At 57.1% G+C, this 23,386-nt stretch overlaps 1 protein-coding gene across 3 annotated transcripts in view; it reads right to left on the minus strand.

Moving 5' to 3' along the window:
• PAX7 (paired box 7) overlaps window positions 1-23,386 on the minus strand; it is a 106,888-nt gene that overhangs the window by 22,800 nt on the left and 60,702 nt on the right. For all 3 annotated transcript variants that reach the window (XM_044938198.2, XM_006054284.4, XM_006054286.4), the window contains exons 6-7: window positions 20,934-21,099; window positions 19,509-19,711 (exon numbers count right to left, since the gene is read on the minus strand). In XM_044938198.2, coding sequence (XP_044794133.1) covers window positions 19,509-19,711; window positions 20,934-21,099 — 369 coding nt within the window. The remainder of the gene's footprint in view (window positions 1-19,508; window positions 19,712-20,933; window positions 21,100-23,386) is intronic.

A 23,386-nucleotide genomic window follows, 5' to 3' on the forward strand; every position in this document is an offset into this window, starting at 1 on the left:
CTCCACACGTCCACTTGGACCCAAGTCCTCCTTCTGCACGCCCTGTATCTGCTAGGATTACATTAGCCTCTTGGTCACCCAGACTCCACAGGTCCAGTCATCTTTGCTTCTCTCCCAGCCTCGACATCCACTCTGTTGCATGGCATTATGTACCATGCCAAGTCACAAGATGACATGGCACAACTTCCTGGAGCATCGACTTGCCCTGGTGTGAATTAATTTTATTATGATGGCCAGTAAATATGGCTCCACAGTGGCAAAGCAGGCAAAATGAGTGTGCATTTTAAAGGTAATCATGAGCAGTCTGTGACATGTTACGCACCACTCCCAGGGCCTTCTCGCGGGGGGCACGTTTTGGACTTTGGAGTGAACCTCCAGAAGTCCAGTGCACACCCAGAGTTGCTTCTTGTTGCCATGTGTGGGGACCGCTGGGTTTGGTCTGGTCTGTTGTCTGTAAAAGCAAAGACTATGTCTCATCTACGACTGGATTCACAACACTTAGCAAAATCCCTTTAGAGGTGGTTGAGGGAAGACAGAAAAGAAATGAAAAGGAAGTAAAAGGCTAGGAGGAAAGGGGGGAGGGAAGAGAAAGGCGTCAGAAGGTGGAAGATGGCGAGAAAGCTGCTGTCCAGGGAGGTGACAGTCCCCAGACGGGCCTGGGGCGACAGGCAGCAGAACGGAACTCGGGGGCACACCCTCTCCTTCCCAGAGGACCCAGAGGCTCCTTCTGCAGGGGGACCCAATCTCCCTCCACTTCCTGCTGTAGCGAGTTCCCACAAGTCAGCACGCCCCTGCCCTGGGAGAAGGAGCTCAGAGGGCCGGCCCACCAGCTACTCCTCCGCCCTGCCTGCCTTGCTGCACAGGGCAGGGACGCAAGCTCCATTCTTCGAGAAACAAATATCTTCTCCGGAGCAGCCCCCACGTCCCGCACCATCTTGTTTAGCTCACCGACTAATCCACTTATCGAGGATAAAGCGCCTGTGAATCCCCATTTGATAAAGGCAGCCACAAAATTAGCAGAAACGTGCCCACGGCTCCGATGTACCAAACAAACAAGAGGCTGGGGACGGCCATGGAGAGATGTTGTCTCTTTGCCGGCCCCAGGCTGGGAGAGATACAGGATGAGATAGGAGCTTTTCGGCTGGCACTCGGGGCTGGGAAGGCGATGCCCCGGGTTGTTTGAGAAAGGGGTGGCGGAAAGAATCAGAATGGAGTGCCCACCCCACCCTCTAAGGCATGCACCCCAATGCAGCGGGCTTCCCAGCTCCCAACACAATCCAACTCCACGACTCGGCTAACTGCACTTCCAAAGGTAACCCTCCCAGCTAACGCGGCTTCAGCGCTGACTCCACGCCAAGCAACATTCTAAGCGTTTCCTGCGTCAACCTATCTACTGCTCACAACATCCCTGCGCACCAGGCACTGCTGTGATCCACATTTTATAGACGAGGAAACTGAGGCCCAGACAGGTCAAGTCACTTGCCCAAGATCACACAGCTGTAACCTCTGCTCACACCTGGAGAGTTATCATCTGAAGCGCTCACATTCAACCACGACCAATCGGAGCTCCACCTGGGTCCCCGACTCTGACAGTCGTCCCCAAACCACCGGGCAGTATCCCCAACTAGCCACAGTCCCCTCCTCGGCCACTCGCATGAGAGCCTTCAAGTGCCTGGAGGCCATGTGCCCCCACGTGGTTCGACGACTGTCAAGTTGCCTCCTGGGGTAACTGCCAGAGCCACACTTGTTCTTCCGCACCCAGGCTCAGCTTTAGTGCCTCTGTCTTCGGGGCTGTAGGGACCTCCCCGCAGGCCCTCAGAGGTCTCTGTGCCCTGCCCCAAGGGGCTCTGGGCACTTTGCTGACATGACCTCCTAACCATGGTTGCAGGGTTAAGGCTATCACAGAGACAGGAGAACAGGAGCTTGGATGAAAAGTCGGCTCATCTGAATTTAAGTGGCTCCTCCGAGGGTGGCTTTGAGGGAGGGTCTTCCCTGCTCTCGGGTCCAGGAGGAGGGAGGACCAGACGGGGACTCTGGAAGGCTCAGACCCCGTGCTGCCCAACACCCGCCAGCTCTGGGGTGGGGAGCGGGGCAGGTCCCAGCCTCGGGAGCGGGGAGATTAATCACAGGGGGGCCCCCTGTCAGGGTGGCATCTGGAACTAAAGAGAAACACTCATCAGAAGGCCAAGACTTTTCACCCCTGGTTCCGGGGGCTGGGAGACCAACCACCGCCAGGCCAGGAAGCCAGGGCTGGGAGCGGGGCATTGGGGGCTCAGGCCGGGGCTTGGGGTGAGGTCCCTGCTATGGACATCTGGCCCTTCGGTGTCCATGTGAGGGGGAGACGGAGCCTGGACGGCAGCTGGGCTCAGGCAGGTGCCCACACCCCCTGATGCGGGAACCCAAAGTGCAGCGCCTTCCTTCCTCAAAGCTACGCAGCAAGCAGGTGGCGGGTCTGGGAATCAAACCTGAGTCTGGCTGCAGGGCCAGGTTGGCGCTCCGGCACGCCCTCTGCACCTGCCCCCTCCAGCTCTGGGGTCCCCCTCCTGTCTGGGCTCCGGGGCCCCATCCCACTTCCGTGAGCTCAGCTCCCTGCAGCTGCGTCTCTGACGCCATCACTCCTGGCTCCCCGTCATCCCGGCCTCTTCTGGTTTCTGCCTTCTGCTTCCCGTCCTCTCCCCTCTCTGCACAGCTCTGTCTGTGCTATTCTTTCTCCTTTTCTTTTTCTCTGTCTCCAGGCGTCTCTCTTCCCGTCTCTATTCCTCTGTACTCTTCTCCCCCAGATTCTCTTACCGTCTTCCCACCTCCCTCCCTCAGCCTCCCCTCCTCCCTCTTCCTGACCATCCTGCCTGCCTAGCCAAACCCACCTCCCCTCTCTCCATCAGCACCTCACACCCCGATCCTCTCTAAGGGTCTGTCCACTTCCTCGCCCCTGTGCCCACACACCTCCAAGAGGCAGCGCCCTTTAATCAGCCCTGGAGCTCAGCGTGCCAGAGTCAAGGTTACCAGGTCGGAAGGCGAGGTTTGAACCCTGGTCCAGCAGGTTGTCCGCCCAGGCTGGAGGAACCCTCAGCCAACCTCCCCTGCTTCTTCCCCTGAGGGGTTTTGGCAGCTTTCCTCCAAAGCCCCTTCCTGTCTCCTTCCTCTGCCGCCCAGGGTGGACCATTCTGAGTCACTTCAGAAGCTCAGGAGGCATCTGAGAGCTGGGAAGGTACAACACGGTCATTTCAGTCAGTGCTTCTCAAACTTTCCTGCACATGGGAATCCCCTGGGAGCTTGTCAAGGTGCAGAGCAGACCTGGAGAGGCAAGAGTTCTGCTCTGATAGCCTGGCATGGAGGGAAGAATTTAATCTCTGGGATCGGGCAGACCGGGCTTTTGAATTCTGACACTGTCCTTTGCTGCTGACCTTGAGCTTTGCCTCTCTGAGTCTGCAAAATGGGCATGACAATTCCGGGCCCTCAGAGCTCAGTGAGGACCAAATAGTTAATGGGGGTGGAAGCACATCATTGACCCCTCTGCTTCGGAACAGAAGGGGGATTTCTTGTCATTATTGAGGACTGTATAAAGGTGCTGGAGGAAAACCCCATTTCTTTGGGGGTCAAAGCAGAATGGGACCTCAGCTGGGACAGAGGCTTAGAGAAACTGGAGTTGGCTGGGGGTGGAGTCAGCATCCAGGGCGTTCAGGGAAGGACGCCCGGGGGAGTCAGGGGTGGGGATGGGTGTTATGTGTGATGGGGAGGAGAAGGCAGCCCCCGGGGGGGAAGCTCAGGAACTTCTGCCCCGGGGTGTCACGTCTCAATTTCGGCCTGGATGCACACTTTTTGTGTAAGATGCTTGCCAGTGTTCTCATAGGACCTTAATCCTCTGGTGCCGCAGGTCAGACCCCCGTCTAGCAGGAGCGTCAGCCTCACGCTGAGCTCTCATGCTCTCTGCTGGCCCCCAGCAGCCCAGCAGGGTGGAGGGACAGGAGCTGGGGAAGTGATGGGTCTCCCTGTTCAGTGCGCTCGAAAAGGCTTCCCAGGGTTTTGTGCCAAAGTGGGGATTGCCCATGCAACTTGACTGCATACGCTGTCCACTGATCAGATCTGAAAGGATCTGGGCATGGCCACGCTCACTGTGCCCTAGGAAAAGCCCGGCTAATTCCCGAGTCTTTCTAGGCAGTGACAAGTGTGTAGCGCTATAGCACGTGTCTGTCGTAAAAGGTACCAGTGGGTTAATTACTTCAAGGCAGTCGCCTATCCTGGAGACTGCTGAGAGGAGTCTCAGTCCTGCCCCTGAGTCACTTCCTAAAGAAGGGGGCCTGGGGGTCAAGGTGCTGACGAGAGGTTGACAAGATGAAGGCTCTCTAATCCACTGCTCAGGATGTGCCAAACCTCACAACAGCTGCCTCGGACAGTGCCTTCTTTAAAATATAGACTCCTGTCCCCCAACAGAGTCCCTTGGACTGCAAGGAGATAAAACCAGTCCATCTAAAGGAAATCAGCCCTGAATATTCACTGGAAGGACTGATGCTGAAGCTGAAGCTCCAATACTTTGACCACCTGATGCAAAGAGCCAACTCATCGCAAAAGACCCTGATGCTAGGAAAGATTGAAGGCCGGAGGAGAAGGGGGCGACAGAGGATGAGATGGTTGGATGGCATCACTGACTCAATGGACATGGGTTTGAGCAAGGCTCCAGGAGATGGTGAAGGACAGGGAATCCTGGTGTGCTGCACTCCATGGGGTCGCAGAGTCAGACATGACTAAGCAACCGAACAACAACAATTGATCTATCAGGGTGGAGCCTGGGAATTTCTATTTTTAACAGGCATTCCCAATCATTCTGATGCACAGCTTTGGGAACTACTAATTGAATCTGCTACCCTTCCAAGAAGCTGCTCTCCAACTTGCCAAAACCAGATCCTGCCTGTACCCCCAAGATGAGGGTTTCTGCTGCTGCTGCTACTGCTAAGTCGCTTCAGTTGTGTCCGACTCTGTGCGACGGTAGCCCACCGGGCTCCCCCATCCCTGGCATTCTCCAGGCAAGAATACTGGAGTGGGTTGCCATTTCCTTAGATGAGGGTTTGCCTCCCCCCAACTCTGCCCAGCACCCCCTTCATGCATCACCTGGGCCCTGGGGGCTCTCCCTGTCCCAAACAGACCAGACAGCCCTGGGGGCTTAGGATGGGATTGTGAAGGTTCCCTTTTGCGCTCAGGTTACATAATCTGACCTCGTCACCTCCTGGATTTCCACGGTGGACTTGGGAGCCAAGGAAGGTGGTGGTCCGTCCAGCCCAGCGTGGCGGCTAAGGAAGGCGTGTGCTTGTCTGGTGGGTGCGGGGACCACAGACGCTTTCCCGCCACCGCTCCCCCTCGTCTGGGGCATCCCTTCCTCTCTGGGGGCTTCTGGCTCTTGTTTTGCCTGCTCGACTATTGCCAAACTAACTGGAAAGCCTCTGAAGGCAGGGGTCACCGGGACAGGCAAACCCGGATGGATGGCCAGTGTCCACTGCAGCTCCACCCGTGTTTACCGGACCCCGCCATGCGCCAGGCTCTGTGCTGAGGACAGGCCCCCAGAAAAACCTGGTTCTTGCTTAGGGAGAGAGCAGAATCCATAAAGTTAGCATCCAGAGGCAAAAGCGCTACCCCGGGAAGGAGTGCAGGTCACTCGGACTGGAAGAGGGAGGCTTCTCGAAGGAAGTGAAGAGGGGTTGGTAAGTGAAGGGGGCGGTGAGAATGTTCTAGCAAGTGCGTCCCCGGCTACCCGGGGACCAAAGGAAAGCAGGGTGGGGGAGAGAGGAAGGAAGAAGGGCCCGTCTGCCGGGCGCGCTCGCTGCCGGCCCGGTCCCCGGACCACCGGCCGCCGCCCCGAGACGGCCGGGCGTTCCGGGGGCGGCTGGGCCCGCCGCTGCTCCCCGACGCCGGCCCCGGCCGCAGGAGTTAAGCGGGCCGCCGAGCCCGCGCGCGTCCTTATCTCGGGGAGACAGTTGTTGGGAATCACTTTGACTGAGTGGTTTTGTCTCCCCGCATTTTCCACTGTCAGGCGGCCTCGGGCCATGGATCAAAGGCGCGGCGGCGGCCGCGCGGATCCGCCGGTCCCCCCTTCCCCGCCCGCGCCCCGCTCCACGCCACCCCCGCCCCCGCCGGCCCCAGGTCCGCTGGGCCCGGGACCGCGCCTGAACCGCGCGCAGCCCCTGCCCGGAGCCCGCCATCGGCGAGCTGGGTACGGAGAGATGGGGGGGGGGGGAGACAGAAACGGTGAGGGGGGCTGGGGGAAGGGCAGGGGAAGGGAAGGGGTGCAGAGAGGGGAGGGGAGGGGAGGGGCAGCGGGGGAGGAGAAAGAGGTGTTTGCGGGGAAACCGGGAGAGGCGGTGGGAGATTAGGGGTCAGAGCATGGGGGAGGGTCTGGGGGAGGGGGAGGGGAGGGGCGAGCGGGGGTGGGGGAGGATCTGGGGCAGGGGGAGGGGAGGGGGTGCAGAGGGGGGAGGGGAGGGGGTGCAGAGGGGGGAGGGGAGGGAGAGGAGCAGCGGTGGAAGAAAAAGAGGTGTTGGGGGGGCGGAAACCGGGAGAGGCCGTGGGAGATTAGGGGACAGATCATGGGGGAGGGTCTGGGGGAGGGGGAGGGGAGGGGCGGGGGCAGGGTTTGGGAGAGGGGGAGGGGAGGGGAGGGGAGGAGGTGCAGAGGAGGGAGGGGAGGGGAGGGGCAGCGGGGGAGGATAAAGAGGTGTTTGGTGGGGGGGAACCCGGGAGAGGTGGTGGGAGATTAGGGGACAGAGCATGGGGGAGGGTCTGGGTTTGAGAGAAGGAGAGATGGAGGAAAGGAGAGTGGGACGCAGACAGGGCCAAAATGGGGAACAGAGCCGGAGAACTGGGGGCTGGAGGGGAGACACGCACAGCCGCTAATTTCCCATCCCCTGGGCGGAGGGAAAGTTCTCGGCTGAGCGTGGGCGGGGTGGGGGTGGGGGACCTGGAGACCACTCTGGCGGGAGGAAGGCAGGGGGAGGCGGCCTGAACGGGCTGAGGGTGGGGTCGGGCCGCCCTCCTTCCAGAGACCCGGCTGGTCCTCCTGACTCACAAGGAGACCGGAGCACAGAGTGGCCGTCTCTGGCTGAATCACCCGCGGGAGGTGGGGGCCACGCTCGGGCCTCCTGGGGGACCCTGGCCCAGGTCTCAGATGCTCCCAGAAGCCCCAGGAGAGGAGCCTCCTCCCCCTGATTGCTCCCCATCAACCCCGACCCCACAGAAACCCCCCCTGGAGCAGCTCAGAACACCTGTCCCAAGGACCAAGGTGTTGGAGAAAGGGCTCAGCTGGGAGGGTCTGGAGGTGGGGGAACCCTGGGGCTGAGGCTAGGGCAGGACAGGAGTCTAGACTCAGAGGCAGGGAGGAGCAGGAAGCCCCAAAGGTGCTGGGAAGAATTAGCCTGGGGCCCCACACCAGCTCCCCCGTATGGCCTTGGGAGCCCCCATCTGCAAACGGCTACGCCACAAGGCGCCAGATGCCGACTTGCTGTGTGTCTATCAGCACACTTATTCCTCAGACTAGCTCTGAGATGGGAACTATTCATTAGCCCCACTTTACAGAGGGGGTAAACTGAGGCAGAGAAAAACCTGTTCGGAATCGTCCAGGCAGAAGTGACAGTGCTGGGGTGCACCCAGGCCGGGCGCCCCAGAGCTGCTGCCCTGGTGCCTCTGCCCCCCTTCCTCTTAGGGCCCTGCGAAGAGCGAAACCAAAGGGTGCAAGGACCTCAGAGGTCTCGCCAGCGAGTGTCTTAGGGCCCCGGGAAGAGCGAAATCAAAGGGTGCAAGGACCTCAGAGGTCTCATCAGCGAGTGGAAGACAGACCACTTTTGTGACGTGTACTGGCCAACAGCATGGTCTCTGGGGCCAGGTTCCAGTCCAGGCCCCAACACTTGTTAGCAGCTGACCTTGGACAAGTGAATTAAAACTGCTTGGTGCCACTGTCCCCCACCTCGTCTGTAAGACAGAAATAATTCCAGGTCTTCCCCTTCCAAAGTAGATGTTATGACCATTAAATGGGCTGATCGTGTAACGGGCTTATGACAGCGTCTGACCTGTGGTGTAAGTGCCCAAAATGGAATTATTATTATTATTACTGAATATTTGTCTAGTGACACTTGGCTGACAAGGGTCTGTAAAGTCAGTCAAAGCTATGGCTTTTTCCAGTAGTCATGTATGGATGTGAGAGTCAGACCATAAAGAAGGCTGAGTGCTGAAGGATTGATGCTTTTGAATTGTGGTGTTGGAGAAGACTCTTGAGAGTCCCTTGAACTGCAAGGAGATCCAACCAGTCCATCCTAAAGGAAATCAGCCCTGAATATTTATTAAGGACTGATGCTGAAGCTCCAGTACTTTGGCCACCTGATGTGAAGAGCTGACTCACTAGAAAAGACCCTGTTGCTGGGAAAGATTGAAGGCAAGAGGAGAAGGGAGCAGCAGAGGATGAGATGGTTGGATGGTATCACCAACTCAATGGACATGAGTTTGAGCAAACTCTGGGAGATAGTGAAGGACAGGGAAGCCTGGCGTGCTGCAGTCCATGGGGTTGCAAAGACTGAACAACGTTTGTCTAGTAATACAGGTACTTTTAATACCCTGATGAAATGTGATAAATGCACAAGGAAAGCACAACCAACCCAGCATGAGGGGTGAGGGAAGGCTTCCTGGAAGGGGCCAAGTCCTAAAGTAAGTAGGAGGGGGTCTGAGATGATGACAGGGTTGTGGAGGAGACCCGGGCAGGGGATGCAGCAGGTACAAAGGCTTGGAGGCAGGAGAAGTCCGGCCCTTTGGGGACCCTCAAAGTCTCCCCTGCCTATCCTGTCTGGGGACTTGCCTGGCCTCCGAGGTCCAGTATAGTCCTGCCATCTCAGAGTTCTCCTACAGCCAGGGACCCCAGGGATGGACCGGACCAGTCCTGAGTCTGCCTGCTGTATTCATTGCTGATCTCCCTTATTTTCTTCCCTCTATCGGCTGGGACGGTCTGGTTCAGCGCACTCCCTGTGCTAATCAGAAAGAAGGACAGATCCCTCTCTTTGCATTCTCTCCCACCATGCCAGGCAGGTCTGGTTGGCTGAACCCCTGGCCTGGTGGGAAGCCCGCCGGCCTCAGGCTGGGGCCCCAGAAGGTTGGGGAGGGCGCGGAGGAGGCACAGGCTGGAGAGAAGGGCTGGCCCCCACCCGGAGACTGAGACTGGGACTCCTAAGCTCCTTTTACAAAGAACTCCTGGGAATCACGGACTCTGTGCAGGAAGGATGGTTCCTAACTAGCGGGTGGCCCATCGCGTTCACCGCACAGATGGGGAAACTGAGGCCCAGAGGGGCAAGGCGTCCACCAAGGTCACACAGTGAGTCAGAAGTAACATCCAGAGGGAACTCAGATTGGCCAACTTTCCAGCCAGTGACCTGGGCTGGGCTGAGCCAGGCCTCCAGTCCCAGAAAAGAATGGCTAATTCAATTTCTTTTTTTTTTTTTTTCTTTTCCATTATGGTTTATGACCGGATATTGAATACAGTTCCCTGTGCTCTACGTGACTGCATTGTTTATCCGTTCTATATATAATGGTTTGCTAATCCCAAACTCCCAACCCACCCAATTTCTCATCAGGGCCGGGAGACGCACAGGGGGACGCACTGCCACTTACTGAGTCCCTCCTGTGCGCCGGGCACGGCGTGTGCTGTGCTGCACGAACCATCTCATGTATTTCTTGAAATCCTACCAGGTGACTAGTATTGGCCCCATCTTCCGGATGAGGAAACTGAGACGCAGAGAGCTCGTGTACCGTGCCTTTGGTCACACAGCAAGTAAGTACAGACAACCCGGGATCTAGACCCCGGTCTGGATCATCACCTCACTGAGCCCGTGATGTGTCTGAATTAGACACCGGAGGGCAGGAGGAGAAGGGGACGACAGAGGATGAGATGGCTGGATGGCATCACCGACTCAATGGACCTGAGTTTGAGTAAACTCCGGGAGTTGGTGATGGACAGGGAGGCCTGGCGTGCTGCGGTTCATAGGGTCACAGAGAGTTGGACATGACTGCGAGACGGAACTGAACGGTCCAGTCTGCACCAGCCTCCTATTCCTTCACTGATTTTCCTCTGAGCAAATGCTACACCTACCCCTTTGAGAAGCCTCCTCCAAGAAGCCTTCTTTGACCATGCCCTCCCTTTTCCGAACTCCTCTGCTCTTGCTATCCTGTCTGACCAGAAATCCCACTCAACTGATTAATCAGTAACTGATTCTCTCATTGGTCTTTGGTGAGTCTCGCCCAGAGTAGATTTGGGAAGAGCAGTAACAGCCATGTATATTTCTTTTTTGCACCTCCCTGTACTTTGTGTTGGGCTTCCCAGGTGGTGCCAGTGGTAAAGAACCCGCCTGCCATTGCTAGGAGACTTGAGAGTCAGGGGTTCTATCCCTGAGTCAGAAAGATCCCCTGGAGGAGGGCATGGCAACCCACTCCAGTATTCTGGCCTGGAGAATCCCATGGACAGAGGAGCGTGGTGGGCTACAGTCTATAGGGACGTAAAGAGTCAGACACGACTGAAGCAACTTCAGGCACACGTGCATACTTTGTGTTAGTAACAGGTGGTAAACAAATGAATTTGAAGGGAATTGCATGTAATGACATTCAGACTAACTCACCAGCTGCCTCAAACACCTCGGATACAGACCGACCAGCGTGTAGTATGGCCTGCAGTACGCGGGGGGCTCAGCAACACTTGTTGGAGGCCCACTGCGGGCCAGACACGGGCTTCTGTGTCACCAGGGTGAATCACCACACACAGTATGAAGACCTGGTCCCTGCGTCCTGTGGTGCCTGGAAACATCTGCATCTCCCCTTCCCTGCTTGGTGACTCCAGGCCCACGGGCAGGGGCAGAGGTCAGCTCCCACCTACACCTTCTCAAGGACGGAGGTCCGGATCGCTACAGGTGTATCATGGTGGACCAAAAAAAAAAAAGAGAGAATCAGAGCGTCTGTGGAGGGCAGCCCTGAACCTGCGACTCTCGTCCAGACTCAGGGAGGCAGGTTCAAGATTCTGTCTCCCCAGAATCCCATTCAGTCCACTAAGAATGGAGAAAAGCCCAGCGTGTGCGTGCTAAGTCACTTTAGTCGCATCCGACTCTTTGGGACCCCATGGACTGTAGCCCACCAGGCTCCTCTGTCCATGGGATTCTCCAGGCCAGAATACTGGAGTGGGTCGCCATACCCTTCTCCAGGGGATCTTCCCGACCCAGGAATCGAACCTGTGTCTCCTGTAGCTCCTGCACTGCAGGCAGATTCTTTACCGCTGAGCCACAGGGTAAGCCCAAGGCGTGGCCTCCATGATAAAAAGGTAATAAACCAGGCCCTCCAGTTCCTAGCAGGACCTGCCCATAGGCATGACCTGCTCCCGTCACTAGCGTTCAGGAAAGTTCCCGATCCCGGTCTCGCCTGTCTGTCCCCCACCCTCCTCCCCTCCCCCGTCCCCTCCACTCAGGAAGAAGGGGTGAGAAAAGCAGGGACATAAACACCGGTCTGTTTTCACAGGAGACGAGGGCCTCTCCCTGTGGGCTGGCGCTGGGCTGTGACTGACGTGAGCAGGTGGCTGTGTTTGGCGAGCAGCCTCCAGGGGGGAAATAGCTGAGCCTTTCCCACTGAGGTAGGTTAACCGTGGACAAAGGGAAGCTGGGTGTGAGAGCAGGATCTTGGCAGGGTCTGTCCCCCTGGGGGCTGGGAGGGCGGAGGATGCCTGGGACCCCAAGGCTGACTCTCTGAGCGCACAGCTCACCCTTGTCCTGCGGTGGGCCTGGCTGGGAGTCAGGCGGAAGGGGCACTGGGCTGCGGGAAGGCCTGATTAGCTGAGTGGACACTCCCCACCGCCCCCACTTGGTACCCCGATCAGGGCTGTGATTAGGGTTGGCAGATCTGTGACTGGTTGGGGCGGAGGGTCTGGGAGCTGGGCTGTTACTGATGCAGTGAAAGCCAGATGGGGAGGGCAGATACTGGAAAAGGGCATTTGGCTTTAGGTCCAGGAAAATCTGGCCACAGACTCTCGGTCATTTCCACAAGCTGACCGCTGACCCTACACCATCACCACTGGTCATCGTGAGAAATAGGTGTGTGAGTGGGTGGCTGGGGTGACTCAGATAGCTTTCCCCTAATCCTGGGGAAAACCAGTGTCCTTCCAACCGGGGTTGGTCACTCCTTCCATCCCAGCTCATCCTTCCCCAGGGCCCGAGGGTGGAAGGGGACAGATGGCCTTTCCTGTGCTTTCCACTCCCTGCACCCTGGCATCTTCTCTTCCCAAGACTGGAAACCAACTCAGGCATTTTCCAGTACTGAGAGGAAGGGGGGAAAAGACAGAAAAGATGGGGTTCCAGTACAACAGAGTTGGGAGGTGGGTGGAGCATTCATTCGGCACCTGCTGTAAGGCAACCCACTCCAGTACTCTTGCCTGGGAAATCCCATGGACAGAGAAGCCTGGTGGGCTACAGTCCATGGGGTTGCAAGAGTCAGATACAACTTAGCAACTAAACCACAACCACCAGCACTTGCCAGGCACTGTACTCAGATTCTCCTTTAGTCTTCACAGCACCCCCGGAAAGGTAAGCGCCATCACTCCCATTTTCAGATGATGAAAGGAGGCCCAGAGAGGCTAAGCCAGTGACCCAGGGCCACACAGCAGCTTGGAAAGAGGCAGAACCAGAACTCCAACTTGGCTGCTCCCTGGTGGAGGCCGTGCAGCTTCTCTTGCCCCAGGCTTCCCGAGAGAGACCTCCCGGGACAGGGAGAGCCTGGGAGAGACCCTGAGAAGGCAAAAGGAAGGAAGCTGGAGGCAGAGGAGCTGCTGGGAAGGGAGGAGAGGGAAGGGCGGGGCAGGGCCCAGAGGAGCGCTCACTCGGCTGGGGTTAAAGCCCCATGTTCGTACAACCTGCTAAGCCGGAGAAATGAATTCTGATCCCTCCAAAACCCAACCTTGGAAAATGTGCGAGAGAAGGGTCTCCTTTCAGGGGAGCGGGAAATCCTTCACACCTCCTCCCGACGCCCCGGTAATGCCAGGATGTCCCCAATCTGCTTTGAGGAATGGAGAGATTAAGAATAATAAAAAAATTGCAATAAAATATGTGTGAAGGAGGGGGTAATTGTGGACAAACGCAGCATTCAAATTCATTTTTCAGCTCTTTTACACACCATTTCAATCTTATTTTCTGCTTGTTAATGAGATCTTGTTGCCTGGGCTAGGCAAAACCTTCCAATATCAGGACGTAATTGCACATAATTTTCTCTCCTACCAGTGATTTGCATCAGTTTTTTAAAAATTCTGGGCTATTTAACACCCCACGATCCCCCTCCCCGTCGTCCTGCCTACAAATCTCCTACTCCCTCCTCCTTCCTCGTTCCTGGTCCAGCAAGACTCATTTTAAATGCTTATTATAGACGCAGTGTTGCCAATAAAGGGGGAAAAAAAAACACACAGAGAGGAAGTGAGGGGGAGAAAAAGGCGAAAGGGAGTTTCCAGTGGCCACTGCGTGAGGGGCCCAGGCTCAGGGATAAGATCCCGCCGAGGGCGAGGGCCAGGTGAGATGCGTGGGTCAGGCGCACCTGCCCGAGAGTCGCATCGCCACCACTCGCCTGCTGTGTGACCTTCAGCGAGTCACTTAACCTCTCTGAGCCTGTCTTCCCAAGTCCCAGGGAGCTGGAGTCACTTCCCAGAAGCAAAGGGCTGATAAGGGACATGGCATCCGTCCATGATCAGCTGATGGATTGTCTTTCCTTGCTGGATCAGGCCCCCTGGAGGCCTCAATGGATGCCAGAAGGGTCGCGGTGGAGAGGCATTCAGGAGACCCCACCAATAAAGAACTGGAAGGCTCTGAGCTTTGTCCCCGCTGATCTAGGGAGGGGGAAGCTGGGCTTTTTGAAGATGTAGACCATGAACCTGGCCATGCCATTAATTTCCACTGTGGCCTCAAAATGCAGTTTCCCCATATGGATCACAGGACCAAGCTTCCGGGGCAGACACGAGAGAACAGCAGAGTGGGCTCTGGAGCCAGACCAGTCGAATCCCGGCTCTGCGACCTTCCCAGAACCTACCGAGGGGCCTGGCAGGTGGTAGGGGCCTAATTAATATCTGGACTGGTGGATGGACGGATGAAAGTTTAAAGTTAGTTGCTCAGTCATGTCTGACTCTTTGTGACCCCATGGACTGTAGCCTGCCAGGCTCCTCTGTCCATGGGATTTCCCAGGCCAGAATACTGGAGTGGGTTGTCATGCCCTCCTCCAGGGGATCTTCCCGACCCAGGGATGGATCCTGGGTCTCCTGCACTGCAGACAGATTCTTTACTCTCTGAGCCACCAGGACGACGCTGCGTATCTGCTTTTCCTCATCTGTAAACCGAGGTCACCAAGCCTGGCTGGATGAAGCTGGTGCAACCTTTAGCTCATCCACGGCTGCCCCACCGTAAGCACTCGCTCCGTGGAAGCCGTCAGCGTATCTCTTACAGGAGATAGGGTGATCGCAACCGTGTGATTAACTTCACACTTAGAGACTGCTTTTCATTTTTCATTAGTTCCGTGGGGGGGAGATTGTAAATATGTAAATCCCTTTACAGGTTCCTCCACGTTAAGCTCCAGAGAGGAGCCAAAGGGGATGACGCCCGGGGCAGCATGATGGAGCAGGCGGAGGCGTGGTGGCAGAAACGACTGCTTCCCAGGAAGGTGCCCACGCGGGGGCCACAGGCCCGGGGTCCCAGCTCGGCCTCCACCCCGACGCTGGGATCTGGGCAATTTTCTCCCCCTCTCTGGGCCTCAGTTTCCACTTCCGACTCGGATGAGACGCTGCCTCTAAGAAAGCCTGGAGGAGAAGGCAGCCCCAGCCGCGGGCTGCTCCCCCAGAACACGGCAGCACAGGCCCCGCAGAAGCCCCAGGACAGGCGGCCTGCCCGTGTGACCATGAGGGCCTCCAGCCCTCATGGCCCTTGAACCAGCAGATCCTTGCTCCTGATTCTTTGCTCAGAAGCTCAGATAGGTCAGCACTGATTATGAGTCCATGGCCTGTCTCCCCTGTCACACTGGGAGCTCTCCAAGACACAGCTGTGGGTGCTTCCACCATCAGACTGGGGCATCCACAGACAGGGCTTCTCTTCCGTCAGACTCTGGGATCTGAGCACAGAGCCCCGAGTTGCTCCTCAGGGCAGGGGCTGTGTCTCCCTCATCACGCTGGCAGATCCAAGGACCCGAGTGGCCCCTCTCTCTCCGCCCGTCACCCTTGAAAGTGTGCTCCACTCACGACTCCAACACAAGGGCTGGTACGAACTGCTCCATCTGCAGGAATCGCATCACCCAAAGGGTCACCTAAGGGTCCTTTGGTCCTAAGCTCTCTTCAGCTGGTTTCTAAGAGCTGCTTCCAAGCAGAGCCGGGCCCATTCACCTGCTGAGTCCCTAATGCTGCCAGGCTGGGCCCTGGGGGTGGGTGAGGGCCTGGGCCCCGAGGGAACCAAGCCTCAGGGTCATCTACGCCTCTCAGGAGGCTCTTGCCCATATGACTCAGCCTTGCCTATTGGCCCCTAACCTGAGGTCCCAGCCTCAGTGTTCTCATCCACGATATGGGCTGAAGGAGCTTTTCTGTCCACTGAGCTGGAAGGACCGGATTCCCGAGATGGTTTCCCCTCACTGCCCGTCAGTCTCTCAAAAAGAGAGCAAGACTGTGCGTTTCTGCGAGGCAGGAGGGCATGTGGGTGGGTAAATCTCAGGCTCTACAAATGAGGGCTGAACCCAGGCTCTGTCCCTGGAGAAGATCAGTATAGAGGGAACGCCAAGAGCAGCGCCTCAGGAAGTCCGGCTGTCCCTGTTGGACGTGTTCGGCGTGTTGGCATCAGGCATGCTGCGCGCCGTGCCGCCTGCTGACGCTTCTTGCCTGCCTGTCCGTCCCGCTAGAGAGGGTCACCCCTGCGCTCACTGAGTCACCCCAAGTGCTGAGGACAGTGCCCGTGGCAGGCCCTCTGTGGCCAGGTGCTGCATCAGAGCCAGGGGACAGCTGACGTGAGAGCATGACTTCTGCCATGAGATTCCGCTGGGAAGACTCTCCACGGGGTCTCCAAGGCTGGAGGTACCCACTGCCCTGGCTGGGTCCGGGACCAGCACCCGGTCCCCCCTCGGGGAGGAAGCGAGTCCTCCCCCGGCGGCCGCAAGCCGGCTGGCGTGACGAGCAGGTGCCCAGCAGGGCCCCAGCCTCATCCCTTTGGGCTTTTGTAAGAACAAGAGCCAAGGCTCTCTTGGGGGACGGCGGACCTGTGATCCTGGGTCTGGGGAATATGCCTCCATGGCCCAGGTGGGACCCGTCCTCTCCCCATCACCCTGCAGAGAAACCCCTCCTGTTGGGACACCACCATGCGTCTGTCTTGGTGGAGAACTCCCGGGCCCACCCGTCTCAGGACCACACAGATAAGCTGGAAGTGCGAAGACGCTCAGACAGGGGAGGACGTGCATAGAGAATCAGAGCTCAGAAAAGCCAAGAACGTCCACCTAAGACACCCAAACAGCCCCTCGCACCTTCAGGAAGCATTTGCAGCGTGACCCCAGCGGGGTCCACACCCGGAGGTGCCCCCAGCCTGCCTTGACGTGTGTCTGCCCTGCCTGCAGCCCCTACCCCGCCCTCCAGCAGCTGCTTACCTCCCAGTCCCCTCTGGCCCTGTCAGACCCCCCCATCTGTCTTCACACCTTTGGTGGGAACCTCTGGATAGGTCTCTGAAGTTCCCTCGATCCATCACGCCCCACACGACTGTCCACCCTGAGGGATGGGGTGGAAGCTGGGGGCCTCTTGGAGGAGGGCAGGGACACGGCCAGCTTTGGTCTGGCTGCCCACAGCAGCGGGTCAGGCTCTCCCCTTCCCCCCACCCACCTCCTGCCCAACGTTTCTGGGCCCAGACAGCACCTGGAACCTCCTTACCCTTTAATCTCAGTGCTGAACCACACTCCCCAAGCTAAGGGCCCCTTAATTTACTAGTCTCTCCTCTGCCCTGTGACGAAAGTGCTGCTTTCGGAGCTAAAGCTCAGCCCACAATGAGACGGGGGCCTGGGGAGAGCAGCGGAGGGGAGCCAGGTGCCCTGGACGCACGGGTCCAGCCCAGCCAACGTGTCCTGTGCCCCCTCTGTGAAGGGCGCTGGAGGGCCCGCTCAGACTCAGCACCGCTCTTTGGATTTCCTCTGATTTGTTTTGTATCACGAGGCTGGGCCTGGGCCCCATTCTCGGGTACGGACGTCCTGGGTCTCTGCAGTTATCCCTACCCGGCCGGCTCCAGGTCCTGTTGTGTCTAAACCTGGCTCTGGAAGGTTAGCTTGGCCAGTTAGTCCTCGGCACCAATGAGATGGAGGTGGTGGCCTTGAACCCCAAAGAGGACAGTTAGGCTCCACTGGGAAAACATTCCGGTGGCAGACTGCCTTACCCCTACTAAGTGGGGCCCGAGAGCCTTGGAGCTTCACCCTGGGGAGCTCTGGCTTCAGCGGCTTCCGTTCACTGGGCACTCACAACTCTGCGCTAGACCTGGGCTAAGAGCTTTACCTAGGTCATCTCAGTCAGCCTTCCCAACCCGATGAGGTACGAGCTAGCGTCACCCCCATTTCATGGATAAGAAACCTGACCTGTAGAGAGGGGAAGGGACCTGGCGTGCGTGCTCTCTGCACGGGTTTTCCTGTCCAGGAGATGGGGATGATGCTAGCTCCTAGCATACGCAAATGATGGAACTGAAATACAATTAGCCCTCATGCACGCTCCGTGGCTCCCAACTCGTTGCGACTTCATGGCCTGTAGTTGGCCAGGCTCCTCTGTCCATGGGATTATCCCAGCAAGAATACTGGACTTGCCACTTCCTCCTGCAGGGGATCTTCCTGACTCAGGGACTGAACCCATGTCTCCAGTGGCTCTTACATTGGCTGGTGGAATCTTTCCCACTGAGTCATCTGGGAAGCCCCAGTAAGCCCTCAGTGACCCACATTAACTGAGACAAATAGAAAAATCCCCCAAACACGCAGAAAATTAAAGGGTATTAAGCAGGGGAAACATTTTAGACCAACGGTGGCTTACTTTTTCTATTCGGGCCAGATGATAAATGTTTCAGGCTTTGCCAGGCCATGTGATCTCTGGGGAAACCACTCAACTCTGCCATCATCATAGCACAAAAACAGCCATAAATATGTAAATGAACGGGCATGGCTGTGTTCCAATAAAACTTTATTTACAAAATCAGGTAGTTGGAAGGAAGTGACTTGCGGGGGTGCAGCTGACCTTCTCTTTGGTCCCTTTTTTTCTTTATGTAACAGATTTCTCATATTACTATATTGTCCTGGCAATGGTTGTGGGGGGAGGGAGGGAGAGAACTAATGTTTATTTGACCTCTATTTTATCCCACCTCTATGCTGACTGCTTTGACCTGTTAGCAAGCTGAAGGCAGAAAAGGCCCTTCTTAAGGTTAGCAACTCTATTTAATCACTCGTGTTTAATGGGGGATACCCCAAAGCTCGAAGATGCTCACTAGCCTAACTCCCTGAACAGTGGGGCTGGGATCCCACCCCCGCTCCAAGCCTCGCCTGTTCTTACAGCTGTTCAGATAAGTTTGCATCACACGTATTCTCACCACAGACACGAGAGAGGTGTCTCAGAAGGTGGGAGGCAGGGTAAAATGAGTCTTGGATTTAATTCTTTCCCTGTGGATGTCTGAGAGCCTGTTACAGCAACAAAAATGAACTCAACAGTTCTTCCAGTTCGCTCTGATTTCAAGCGTCACTGAGTCCTGCTCCCCGGGCTCACCAATAACCACATCAGCTCCAGCCTGTCTTTCCCGCTTCATCTAAAGATGGTCCCACCACTTCTAACAGCTCCATCAGCCATGGAATGACTTCACCAGCAGCCAATCACATGTGAGGGGACAGAGTTCAAGACCCAGTGAGAGCAGAGCTCCCGGGCTAGAATCATGCCTCCGCCCCACATCCCCGCCCTGTTGATTCTCTCCACCAGTAGGTCGTGGTCTTGCCTTTCACTCGTTGGTCACTCCTGGTGACCAAAGGTGGGAGATGGAGCCCAGGATGGAATCTAAGAAGGACTACTGCTTCTAGAACAAAGCCGCAACCACAGTTCGCATCCCCTAGGAAACAGCGCAAGGCTTCCATCAACGCACTGAAAATGCCTGACTGTTGTGGTCTGCACAGTCATGAAGCGGGTGATGGGCCAGATTAACAAGCTCTGGGTGGTGAGAAGTATGGAAACCTTTTCTCTGCAACTGCCCACGGGGTCACCGGACTTGCAGATGACAAACCCGGGGTGAAAGGCTCACAGAACAATGACAAGTGAAGGCGGAGGAGCCCACCCCCCACCCCGCCTCCCACGCAAACCCTCTCGAGTTGACCAACAGCCAGCGATGTGGCGGAGACCAAGACTTCCTCCCCAAGAGACAGCCACCTGTGTCCCCCTGAACCCTCGCTGGATGGGCTGGCAAGCCTCTGGCCCCTGGGACCCTGGACAGAGAGGCGGGGCCCCCTACCTGAGGCGACAGGCCGTTGCTGACGGGGTTCATGTGGTTGGAGGCGGCCGCCGGGTTCATGAAGCTGTCGGAGTAGCTGGAGAAGCCGTGGCGGGCTCCGTAGGCAGAGCTGGTGTCCGCGGCTGCGGCCGCCGCGGCCAGGCCCCCCTGGTGCATGGTGGACGGCGGGAGCGGCTGGGGTCGGTGCACGGTGCTGCCCCCGTCTGCAGAGAGAGCCAGCAGAGGGCCTGAGCCAGCGGCCTGGCCCCAGAGGGCGAAGCAGGGCAGGCACCTTCCGTCTGGAAGGCAGGTTCCCAGCCCCCTTCTCTGGACCTCCATCCAGCAGAGGAGGTGGGGAGGGGGCTTCCTTCTCTCACTACTGGGGATGGGACAGCTGGCTTCTGAGCAGGACACCAGGAACTGGCAGGTCTTGACTGATAACGAGCAACATTCCAGACAACTTCTCAGCACCTACTGTGCACCAGCCCTGTTCTCTGTGATTGGCACACAGTAGGTGCTCAATAAACCTTATCTGGGCTAAAAGTCAGATCTCCTTGAGGACTCTGTCAGTCTGCTTGGGGCTGTTGGATAACATTTGGTGAGCACCAAAATCACCAGTGCTTTCAGAAATCCCATCTAAGGGTATGAAGCAAGAATGATTCCCATTTTACAGATGAAGAAACTGAGGCTCAATGGGCTCAGGGCCCGCCCGTGTGCAAGGTGATGTGGCTAGGGAGCAGGGGGCCAGGGTTTGAATCGCCACTCTGATCCTAGCTGCTGGGCTGCTCTTCTCTGTCACAGCCTCGCTACGTGGTCTTCCAGCAGACGGGACCTCCGCCGTGGGCGATGGTTCAGTTTCTCATCAGGAATCCCAAAGAGGCCTCTCTCCCCAGCTTCTAGAACTCCAGCCTGCCAGTCCTCTAAGAGGAAGCCACGGGGCTCCTCCATGAGACAGAAGTCAAGCAGTGGGTTCCTGCTGTGTGCTGGCGGGGTGGGGCGGAGGGAGCGGGCAGAGGGCAGACCAGGGGGCATGGGCCAGGGAGTAGGGGTGCTGCCCTTCTCTACCCACAGGGCCCGCCACCGTCTCTTCTGAAATTTAGTAAGACCCAGGAGATTCATGTGACTTCTATAGTTTGCGAAGCTCTGTTAAACGTGCGCACGGAGGCGACCTTGCTTATCTTCACCTGGATGCAGAGGGAAGAGGTTCAAGAGCAGGACACCATCTTTTATCTTCACTGTCCACATCAACGCAGACAAACACGGTCATGAAAGAGCAAGAGAAACAACCGCTCTCCCCTCCTCCCGCCAAAGAAAACGCTTTTTATGCATTCTTTGTTGAGGAGGGAAGGAGTGGGTGGGGGCGGGGTGGGGGGGAGATAAGGGGAGCGGATGAAGGGGCGGGGCGGGGCGGGTGAGGGGCATGGCCGGGATGCAGCTGAGACTCACCTTGGGAGATGGTAGTGGTGGGGTAGGTGGAGTCCGGTAGCTGGTAGGGGGGCAGCGTGGGCATGCCAGTGGGCGGGAAGCCACCTGGCAGAAGGTGGTTGAATGCTGCCAGCTGGTTGGCTCCTGCCTGCTTACGCCAGCGGGCACGGCGGTTACTGAACCAGACCTGGGGGACGGAGAGCCGAGCGTTGAGCCCTCAGCCTGATTTCTGGCAGGGTGCTGAGGCACAGCTAGAACCGGGCCCCTGCGCCATCACCCTGGGTCCAGCCAGTGTCCTCCTCCGAGGAGAGCCCCACCGTCCTGCAGCTCAGGACAGTTTGCAAAGCACATTCATGGGCAGGATCCTATTCTGTCCTCATGACCTCACTACCCAGGGACGAAGTCATTGTTATGATCCCCATTTTACAGATGGGCAAACTGAGCCCCCGAGAGGGGGTGGGGGGCTTGCCCATGTGCCAGGGTGGCCCGAGTGACTCTCAGCCCAGTGCTCTTTCCCTGCAGCTGCCCTGAAGAAAGTCGGTGGGTGACCATCTTTGTTCACCCATGTTGCACACTCCTCATCTCCAGGAAGCCCCCAAGGAAGGCCACACATCCAGAACCCACCTGAATGAGACCCACCTGCCAGACTCAGATGCAAAAGCTAGTTCTGTGTCTGGAGTCTGAGGCTGTGCTTGGCTTACGCTGCACAGGCCCCCTGAGTTAGGAAAGCCCACCACCCCCACCCCCAAACACAGGGACTGATTGATAACCTAACATCTTTGAGTCTCCCTTTCCTCCGAGCCCTGTGCTAGCGTTTCCCGCATCTGTCCATACGCAGACCCATGAGGCCCTCCTAGTCCCATTGACCCAGGGGGAAACTGAGGCTCACAGAGGTGGAATCACTTGCCCATGGCCACATGGCTAGTCTGTAATGGATGTGAGGTTCAAAGTTCAGTCAGTCTGACTTTCTAGAATCCTCTTATCTAGATTTGCAACAAGTTCCCTGGGATGGGCCAGAGAAATACAAGAACGAGTGTGCAAAACGGGGCTCCTGAGAGAAGGTGCTTCTCCACCTTTGGACTTTGCACATGCTGTTCCCTCCATCTCAAACACTCTTCCCTGTGCTGGCTCCTTGGCCTGCAGGGCTCGCAGAAACGCCTCCTCCTGCTCCAGCGGGGACTGCCTGCCTCAAAAGCACTTTAGGCCAGTCCCCACCTCCTTTTCTCAGGAGGCCTCCAACTGTGAGCTCCCTTACCCAAACAATTATTGTCTTTATCTGTTTTTCTTGTCTCCCCTCTGGCCCTAAGCCGCACAGGCAGAGGCCAAGCAATCCTGGCCCCCTGCTCACACCTCTATAGGAATCCTCATTGAATGAATGAATGGATGGTGGGAGGCAGAGATGACTCTGGTGTGTCTTTGCTGGTGCTGCCCTCCTCCCTCTGCAAGGCCCAGTGGGGAGTCCTCCCCTTCATGGGTGAAGACCTAGGCCTTCCCTGGCACAGATCACTTGAGACCCTCAAACCTCTAGTCTGCGTCTGCTGACCTGCGGGAGGGGGAGTCTGAACGGGGGTGGCGGGGTGTTTGTGTCCCCTCGGATCATTTGTCTTTTCTCTGAGGCAAGAAATGGAATTCGGTTTTCTGAGCTGGATGAAGAGCTGCTGGCTCTGACCCGTTTAGGGTTCACAAAGAAAGGAGATGTGGTGGCCAAATAAAGATAAAAAAAACTGGCTTCTGCATAAAATGCAGGTCCTGGCTGCTCCCACCTCCCCAGGGCAGAGAGGGCTTCCTCAGGGGCGTCCGGGGCAGATGAACGCTGGCCAGGCTGACTGAGGCCCTCTGAACAGCTCTGTTTTAAATCAGCGATTCCCAAAGGCTGGGGATCCTACACTCCAAGGTGGAGACACCTCCCCAGAGGCAAGTGACACAGACATTAGATAACCTTGAACCGCTCCCATCTCTTCCGGGCCTGGGGTGTGTGGAAGAGAAGGTCTCAACTGGGTGCTCAATGTTCTTCATGCCTTCCTAACACTCATCAGGGCCTCCCTGGTAGCTCAGCTGGTAAGGAATTCGCCTGCAATGCAGGAGACCCCAGTTCGATTCCTGAGTTGAGAAGGTCCTCTGGAGAAGGGAAAGGCTACCCACTCCAGTATTCTGGCCTGGAGAATTCCATGGAGTCGCAAAGAGTCAGGCATGACTGAGCAACTTTCACACACACAACATCCATCAACCTCCCTTTTTAAAGCCCAGGGAGGATGCCGCGCCAGGTGATGCTTTCCTGGAAACCTTGCCACGTTGTCTCGTGTTCCCTGTGTGTTTCCAGTCGCCTTCCTTCCATGAGAGGGATGTGTGTGTGCACACGTGTGTGCTCAGTTGCTCAGTCCTGTCTGACTCTTTGCGACCCCATGGACTGTAACCTGACGGGCTCCTCTGTCCGTGGGATTCTCCAAGCAAGAAAACTGGAGTGGGTGGCCATT

Source organism: Bubalus bubalis, chromosome 2, assembly GCF_019923935.1.
Source record: "Bubalus bubalis isolate 160015118507 breed Murrah chromosome 2, NDDB_SH_1, whole genome shotgun sequence".
Classification (NCBI taxonomy): domain Eukaryota; kingdom Metazoa; phylum Chordata; class Mammalia; order Artiodactyla; family Bovidae; genus Bubalus; species Bubalus bubalis.